This window comes from Protobothrops mucrosquamatus, unplaced genomic scaffold, assembly GCF_001527695.2.
Source record: "Protobothrops mucrosquamatus isolate PMUCROS unplaced genomic scaffold, P.Mucros_1.0 scaffold1632, whole genome shotgun sequence".
Lineage (NCBI taxonomy): Eukaryota > Metazoa > Chordata > Lepidosauria > Squamata > Viperidae > Protobothrops > Protobothrops mucrosquamatus.
Genome location: NW_015387791.1, coordinates 367,570 through 375,421, shown reverse-complemented (window position 1 = coordinate 375,421; position 7,852 = coordinate 367,570). Strand labels below are relative to the sequence as shown.

At 44.9% G+C, this 7,852-nt stretch overlaps 4 protein-coding genes across 5 annotated transcripts in view; 3 read left to right on the top strand and 1 right to left on the bottom strand.

Annotated features, from left to right (window-relative positions):
- LOC107293491 (histone H4-like) overlaps positions 1-338 on the top strand; it is a 3,802-nt gene extending 3,464 nt beyond the window's left edge. For both annotated transcript variants that reach the window (XM_015822644.1, XM_015822643.1), the window contains exon 2: positions 199-338. In XM_015822644.1, the coding sequence (XP_015678130.1) occupies positions 199-335 (137 nt within the window). In that variant the 3' untranslated portion in view covers positions 336-338. The remainder of the gene's footprint in view (positions 1-198) is intronic.
- A 1,615-nt stretch (positions 339-1,953) lies between these two features.
- Positions 1,954-2,391, top strand: LOC107293489 (histone H4). The gene has a single exon (XM_015822641.1). It carries the CDS (start codon positions 1,970-1,972, stop codon positions 2,279-2,281), a length of 312 nt encoding a protein of 103 aa, XP_015678127.1. The 5' UTR covers positions 1,954-1,969; the 3' UTR covers positions 2,282-2,391.
- A 2,713-nt stretch (positions 2,392-5,104) lies between these two features.
- LOC107293490 (histone H3) lies at positions 5,105-5,521 on the top strand. The gene has a single exon (XM_015822642.2). The coding sequence runs from the start codon at positions 5,111-5,113 to the stop codon at positions 5,519-5,521; it is 411 nt and encodes a 136-aa protein (XP_015678128.1). The 5' UTR covers positions 5,105-5,110.
- A 596-nt stretch (positions 5,522-6,117) lies between these two features.
- LOC107293484 (histone H1-like) lies at positions 6,118-6,822 on the bottom strand. Its single transcript, XM_015822637.1, has one exon. It carries the CDS (start codon positions 6,820-6,822, stop codon positions 6,118-6,120), a length of 705 nt encoding a protein of 234 aa, XP_015678123.1.
- Positions 6,823-7,852: the final 1,030 nt, after the last annotated feature.

Genomic DNA, 7,852 nt, shown 5'->3' with positions numbered 1-7,852 from the left:
GAAATTTTACACAAAGACCTCGCTCTCAAGGAGGAAATAACAACCTTCTGGTTAGCTATTTGCTAGACACAGACACAGATAACATTTATTTGCACTTCGTACGTGTTCCAACTGCCAGGGCAGTCTGCACGTACTTATACAATACACAAAAGTCAAAACACTAATTAAACATGAGGTAGCTTTGGTTAATCTCCACAGTACTGAAGGTCTTTTTGGAGAACGTTATTCGAGATGCTGTGACCTACACCGAACACGCGAAGCGAAAGACTGTAACTGCTATGGATGTTTATGCCTTGAAACGCCAAGGTCGTACTCTGTACGGTTTTGGTGGATAAGTTTATAGAATTCATCTTTGTTGATCTAAAAGGCCACCCACACATTCCTAAAAAGAGCTGTTTGCTTGTGAATACAAGTGTAAATGTTGAATGTTTTCTCTTGTAGGTGTAAATTATATGTAAAAGTATTGGAAGGAACACTAGGAGAAGAGACATCTGGTGTTGGGAAACTCCTTCAGTGAAACATTGTAATCTTAAAAAATTGATACAAGCTCTTTGAAAGAAAGTGGCACCATGTGAAACTGTTAAAATGTAAATGTTTGGTCCATTCATGTATCTCGTTTAAGAAAAAGTAGTTCCTTTAAAAATGAACCCGTTTCCAGGAACCGATAATAACAAACTTTATCAAGAGCTCCCTGCTGGCCTGCAACTCTGAAGAGAAACATGAATGGCTAGATTTTTGGGGGGTGGGGGCTATTTATGCTGGTTCTCATTTCACACCGTCTTTTCAATAGCCTCTTTTCCCCTTATTTCTGACATTAAAAGTAATTGCTCTCATATTTTCTAGCCGGTAGGTATTTTCTCCTGTCCCACCCCCCCCCTCCCCTTTACACTGCTAATAGAGGAAAAGTGGAAGGATCTATTGAACACGTTGGGATGTTCTGCTAATCACAATGCAGCCTGGGATGTTTCAATCCATGGCAAAATGGAGACACACATGAAGGCCCACGATTTCTATTGTTCTTTCTCCCACTTCTTGATTATGAATCCCAAGGTTAAGCTTGATGGGAAACCTGTCTAAAGTGGCGGAAAGGTTTTATAAATGAGCAGTATTCACCTCACCTATCAACTCAGGATTTGATTAGCTATGATTTACCCAATAAATTATAATTTTATGAGCTAGTACAATATGCTTTTAGTTAACTGAGCAACTTTTCATAATTAACACATCTGTGTTGCAGATCCTATGTGTAGGCTAATAATGGTAGTCAAATTTACAAAAAATACATTTTAGCCTAGCAACTCCAGAATCATTTGCAACTCATTTTTGGTTAATAAGGTAAATTAAACCTGGCTACTTTGTGCAAAAAGTTTTAAATAACTTGGTAATTAAGCAGCTTAAACTGCTCCACATAGAATTCTGGTTTATGCTTTTATAGAATCCCGGAATGCCAGTAAAAATTTTCAGAAATTATACCCAAATGAAGCAAAACATGAGTGAGAAGGAGAGTTTATATGCATACTCAGTCTCATACTCAGCTCAGCAGAACCAGGCTTTGTTGGAATTTGAATTGGATACCACCAGGTTATTCCAGAATTGTAGAGAACAAAGGCTAGATTGGGAAGTTGAAAACATGTCTCGGAAGATGGAAAACCACATTCATCCTGCCATGGCTTGAGACCATGTACATACCGCAGTTAAATTAGACTCGCCACATAATTATTTAAAAAAAATGGGCGCCAAAATCGTTCATAGCTTTGAATTCTATTTAATGTATTCTGATTGGACAGTTTAATTCCGTATTAGTCATTCATTGGACAAAGGAACAATAAAGTTCGTTTTTTTTAAAAAAAAAAAATCTTTCTCGCTCTTTTCATTCTGGTCGGTCTCTACGCAATATAAGCTGAGAGATTCGCGCGCTGAACAGCATTTCTTTTCCTGTAAGCGAGGTGTTCCGTGCTCGAAAAGAAACATGTCTGGACGTGGAAAAGGCGGAAAAGGGCTCGGAAAAGGGGGCGCGAAGAGACATCGGAAAGTGCTCCGCGATAACATCCAAGGCATTACCAAGCCTGCTATTCGTCGTTTGGCTCGCCGTGGGGGAGTAAAGCGTATTTCTGGTTTGATTTATGAAGAAACTCGGGGCGTGCTGAAGGTTTTTCTGGAAAACGTTATTCGTGATGCCGTGACCTACACCGAGCATGCAAAACGAAAGACCGTGACTGCGATGGACGTCGTTTATGCCCTGAAACGCCAAGGTCGCACACTCTATGGCTTCGGAGGCTAAAAAGTTGAATTAACAGTACAAAACTCAAAGGCCCTTTTCAGGGCCAAGTCTTTCAGAAAAAGTTTTGAGTTGCTTGCTGATTTTGTAACCAGAATTTTGGTATAAACATTTAAATCTTATACAGTGGTGTGAGTGTGTGCTTGCTACCAATTTTCAGGAACTCTATGCCTGCAGGTATTTAAGATTTTCTGAAATAGGTTACTCTTTTTTCTCAATATACTTGTGAGAAACTGATGCCCCAGGTCACCCTGCTGCTTGAGGGCAGGGTTCATGATTTCTGGCTTTGTATCCTGGGGTTTCAACCCATATATCAAATAGGCTCCTTACTATTACTAACATGAAAATATTCATAGCATTGCAGCATTTTAATTCTAAGAACAAATTGTAGTTTTGTGTAAGTAACAAGACAAGCACTATGATGTCAAATAAGTGATTTTGAAAAATGATATTTCTAACTAGTATAACAGTCTTATATTCAAACATTCTGTTGAATTCAATGGGAATTAGTCTGGAATAAAAACTGCAGCCCTAATGCAGTGGGTCTAATTTGGAAAATGTTTAAAAAGTCAATACTGTCTCTTAAAGCTGAACAGTAACAATTCAAAGGATTTCTTTGCATTTTGTTAATTTATGTGGATTGAAGAGTTTGGATTTTGCCTTCACTGGATGACTGATAAAAACGGGGGAAAAAGTCCCAGTCTTTAAAATGTGTCTTGGTGGACTAACATTACAAATGCCAGTTCTGCTACAGAACCAAGTAAGGAATCCTCTTCCTTTGAGAATTACAGTATCCCATTTTGATGAGTTTGGGAGAATATTAAGGCTTGTTTAAGCTTTTCACTTACTGTAATTTGACTGGTGTAGGGCTCATACTTCTCTCCAGGACTAGATTCACCTTTAATCTCTATTTTTATCTGTTTGCTTTGGACTGTTTTTGTAGCAAGGATTTAATAGTTAATTCTTTTAGTGCATTGTTTAAACCCTCACTGCAATAACCTCTTGCTTTCTAAAGAGCCATTGCTAATAAATTGCTAGTCCTTCCTCCACATAGCAGAAAAGGCAAAAGTCTGACCATCTTTCTCCAATCTCCATCACCAAATCTACCAGAATTGGAAGTGAAATTGAAATCCAACATATCCGAAAGGAACTAGACTGGGGAAATTGTGCATGTGCTTGTACATGAAATGTTTTGTAATTTGTTTGTAAACTTTTAAATATCCCTATTTTCAATCTGGGCCAAAATCAGCCATGGAGTATTCAGGAACAATGCATCTTTTGCTGACATTTGCTGAGTACAAAGGAAGATTACTAAATAGTCTACCAGTTTTTATTAGAAAATCAATTGTGATTAGGAAATCAGACACGGCAGTTTGGAGATGTGTTGCAATTAATAAACCTCTAATTTGACCCACTTCCCATATTTTTGAATGCAATCCATATGGAGTGTAGGAATACATGTTTAAAAATAAAATGATTCTTCAAATCCATTCCCATCCTATGTCTCAGAAGGGAGGGGGGGAATGTTTATTGCTTCCTCTATATACTTCGCCTTTCTTTCTTTACCTTTTGATCTGTATACCATTTGCCTTTCTTTACCTTTTGATCTGTATACCCTTTTAACTATTGTTTATGGCTCTTTGTATCCGCTACAATGTGAGTTAGAAACAGGCTGATGTTATTTAACAAGTCAAAAAGGATGACCAAGGGAAGTTTTGAAACGGATGTAATCAAAAGGGTGTGTGTGTGATGTTTTCTGGTTAGGCGAAATGGATAAGATTGTAAACCTTGAAGTCCTTTCAAATTGGGACCAAAGGGGAGGGGAGTGGGGGGGGGGGCGTCGCGCTAGGAGTCTATATAATGCTTTGATTTTGAACAATTGGGTGTGATCTCTAATTTAGATACTTCGTGTTGGAAGTATCTCTTAGAGATCCACCGCACTTTGCAAACTGCTTTTTCTATTTCTGCAGAATAAACTCTTTTTCTTACCAATCCAATTTTGTTAGTGTTTTAATCACGTTTCTAACATGGAGGAAAGAAATGTCACGTTTTAAGAAAATGGCATTAGATTGCAGTCTTAGCGGAAAGAAATTTGAATAAAACTTTGTGTAATATACTGAGTTACTGTGCTTAGGATTTCACAATAGGAAGCAGAGAATACAGAATAATAGAGTAGGAAGGGACCTTGGATTTCAACCCCCTGCTTGAGCAGGAGACTTTTCCAGACATATGGCTGTCCAATCTCTTCTTAAAAACCTCCAGTGATAGAGCACTCACAATTTCTGAAAGAAAGTCATTCCTCTGATTAATTGTTCTCATTGCAGGAAATTTCTCCTTAGTTCTAGGCTGGATCTCTTTCTGATAAGTTCCCATCTGTTACTTCTTGTCCTGGACACAGTATTCCAAATATGGTCTTACCAAAGCTTTACTAATACTCAGTTCGTTCTATTATTGCTAATAAATTACTGAATGGAATAAATTCTGATGACTGCAATTACATACTGGACAGATTACAAGATTTATCATCTCTAGTATATTGCCTGGATGGAGAAGTCATCTCTTAGTATCGATAAACGCGGTCGAGGGGGAGACAGGATGCTTTGAGTCAATTAAAATCACAGAATAGCGATTGGCTGCGGTAGGAGGAAAAGAGACCAATCAGAGCTGTGCTGTTATTGTCCAATCACGGCAGAGCCCGGGAAATTCAAACAGGGTTAACGACTTCACTCTCAGCCAATAAGACGAAGGGACGCTGGCTATAAATACCCACCAGCTCGGCCGCCAAATTCATTCACCCGAACTTTTAGCGAGCGAACTTTCGTTGTTTGGAGGATGGCCAGAACCAAGCAGACGGCTCGGAAGTCCACCGGTGGCAAAGCACCAAGGAAGCAGCTTGCTACTAAAGCAGCTCGCAAGAGCGCTCCCGCCACCGGAGGCGTGAAAAAACCTCACCGTTACCGTCCTGGCACGGTGGCTCTCCGAGAGATCCGGCGCTACCAAAAGTCCACCGAGCTGTTGATTCGTAAACTCCCTTTTCAGCGCTTGGTGCGTGAAATTGCTCAGGACTTCAAGACTGACCTGCGTTTCCAGAGCTCGGCCGTGATGGCCCTTCAGGAGGCCAGCGAGGCTTATTTGGTGGGTCTATTTGAAGATACTAATCTCTGCGCCATCCACGCCAAGCGAGTCACCATCATGCCCAAAGACATCCAGTTGGCTCGCCGTATCCGCGGCGAGAGAGCTTAAATCGTTCGCCTCAGTCGGTGACTTCGTTATACCCCAAAGGCTCTTTTAAGAGCCACCTACGCTTTCACTTTAAAAGAGCCTGGTCATTTATACTATTTCGACTCCTAGCATCCATTTATACATAACGCCCCTGCAGCTTCTTTGGTACTATTACAGTCGTGTCGGGAGCACCGAGGCGCTTTAGCGCGATCGCCCGCTTCAGACTGCTGTGTCGGCTGCACTATATGTCACGGGAGCGGGTCGAATATGAACGAGTCTACCGATCGCCAGCCCTTCCTTCCTGGGCCACCGCACCATGTTCAGCGTGTAAGTGATCCCATTTCTAACCTCGTCTTAAATTCACTACCCTTGTGGCGCTCTCATTGCCCCCCTCCTCAGCGAACGGTCTGGGGGACGATTAGGACAGGGAAAGCCTGAAAAGGAAAACGCTATACGGTTGTACAAGGGAGGTGCTTGACTGAGGTTTAGCATGTCATTTTTAGGGATGCTGGAAGGGTTCTCAGGAACACCTTCAAAGTTCGTCCGTGAAGTCTGCATGACTTCACAAGGGGGTAACTTTGCCCCCAACTGAATTCGTGTCACTCACGGACGTGAGTTTACTCCAGTCGGGAAAACTTTTCTTTTTCACCCACCGAGAATTTTCTCGGAAACCCTAGCTTTCTCAGTGTCTTCGACGAAGACTTCTTCTTGGCCGCCCCCTTCTTGGGCTTGGCCACCTTCGCTTTGGGAGTCTTGGGCTTGGCGGCCTTTGCCTTCGCCTTCACCGCCTTGGCTTTGGCGGGACTCTTGGCTGCCTTTGTCGGCTTGACGGGCTTGGCCTTCTTGGGGCTCTTGGCCACCTTCTTGGCCCCCGCGGCCGGCTTCTTGACGGCCTTCTTGGGGCTCTTCTTGGCGGCGGGCTTCCTGAGCGCCTTCTTGGCGGCGACGGCCGGCTTCTTGCTCTTGGCGGCCGGCTTCTTCTTAGCCGCCTTGTCCTTGCCTTCCTGCTGCTTCTTGTTGAGCTTGAAGGAGCCCGAGGCGCCCGTGCCCTTGGTCTGCACCAGCGTGCCTTTGCCCACCAGGCTCTTCAGCCCCAGCTTGATGCGGCTGTTGTTCTTCTCCACGTCGTAGCCGGCCGCCGCCAGGGCCTTCTTGAGCGCCGCCAGGGACACCCCGTTGCGCTCCTTCGAGGCGGCCACCGCCTTGGTCAGAAGCTCGGTGACGCTGGGCCCGGCAGCCTTGCGCGGCTTGGCGGCGACCGCTGCCTTCTTGGCCGGCGCCTTGACTGCCGGCGCAGCGGCCGCGGGCGCCGTCTCGGACATGGTCTCCTCGGGGCCTCTCGGCTTCCTTGCGTCAGCGGGCGGGCGGCGGGCGCAGAGTCTCCGGGAGCCGAAAAGCAAAGTCTGAAGTGAGGCAAAAGAGCTGCCTGCTATTTATAGGGGCGGAGCTGCGCCCTGATTGGTGCGTTCGCGGGCGCCGCTCTCCGCCAGCCAGACGCGGCTCCGGCGGCTGCAACTTTGTGTTTCTTGGGTGCCCCAAAAGCGTCCCCCGAGTCGCGCCTGGGTGGCGGGGCGCGCCCGGTGCCGGTGGAAACGGGGCGGGGGGAGCCGGCCTTTCGGGCGGTGGCGGCGCCCGGCCGAGGCGAGGCGGCGGGCGGAAGGAAACCGGGCCGAAGCGGAGCGGCTTTCGCCTCCGCGCATCTCCGGCGAGGAAGTGTTTGGTGTTTTCGTGTAAATTCAAGCCTTGTCTTTGGAGTGCGGGGCTGGGGAAGGGGGCCAGGCCGCTCTCGGGGGACTCCGGGGCGGCGTGGGGAGGAAAGTCCCTCTCCCGGACGGGCGTTTGGCTGGAAAAGCCGCTTGAATTATCCCAAGTAACACATTCATTCATTCACTCACTTTGGAGTCGGAGTGAGGCTACTTCGCTGGGAAAACTCTTCCGATTTGGGACTTTTACTTTTATTCGTTCAAGGGAAAAGGCGTTTTTGCCTTCTTTCTTTGACAGTGTCGATCGCCCTGAATGTCCGGTTCCTCAGGCCGGCCGCAGAAGTTTACTTGTCTGTCAGACGCCATGAAGCGTTGTTTCTGACAAGGAGTGGCTCGGGGCAACTTCAAAAGGTTTAAGGTTTTTAAATAGCTCCTTTCCTGCATTTCTCATTCTCCCTGCTGTTGTTTAATGAAAAAATCCTCACTTTAAATCCAAAATTTGGTGGAATGAACAAAGACACGAAGAATATGTTGTGGGTGGCCCCTGGATAAATGTATATTGATTCCTATAAAATTCCAATTGCATAAAATGGAGAAAACTATCACTGGTGTTTAATAAACACTCTGTCTATGTATTTTATTCAAAGTA

Bases quoted from the DNA above. Each gene is read 5' to 3' on its own strand.
- LOC107293484 (XM_015822637.1), bottom strand. From the start codon at position 6,822: ATGTCCGAGACGGCGCCCGCGGCCGCTGCGCCGGCAGTCAAGGCGCCG.
- LOC107293489 (XM_015822641.1), top strand. From the start codon at position 1,970: ATGTCTGGACGTGGAAAAGGCGGAAAAGGGCTCGGAAAAGGGGGCGCG.
- LOC107293490 (XM_015822642.2), top strand. From the start codon at position 5,111: ATGGCCAGAACCAAGCAGACGGCTCGGAAGTCCACCGGTGGCAAAGCA.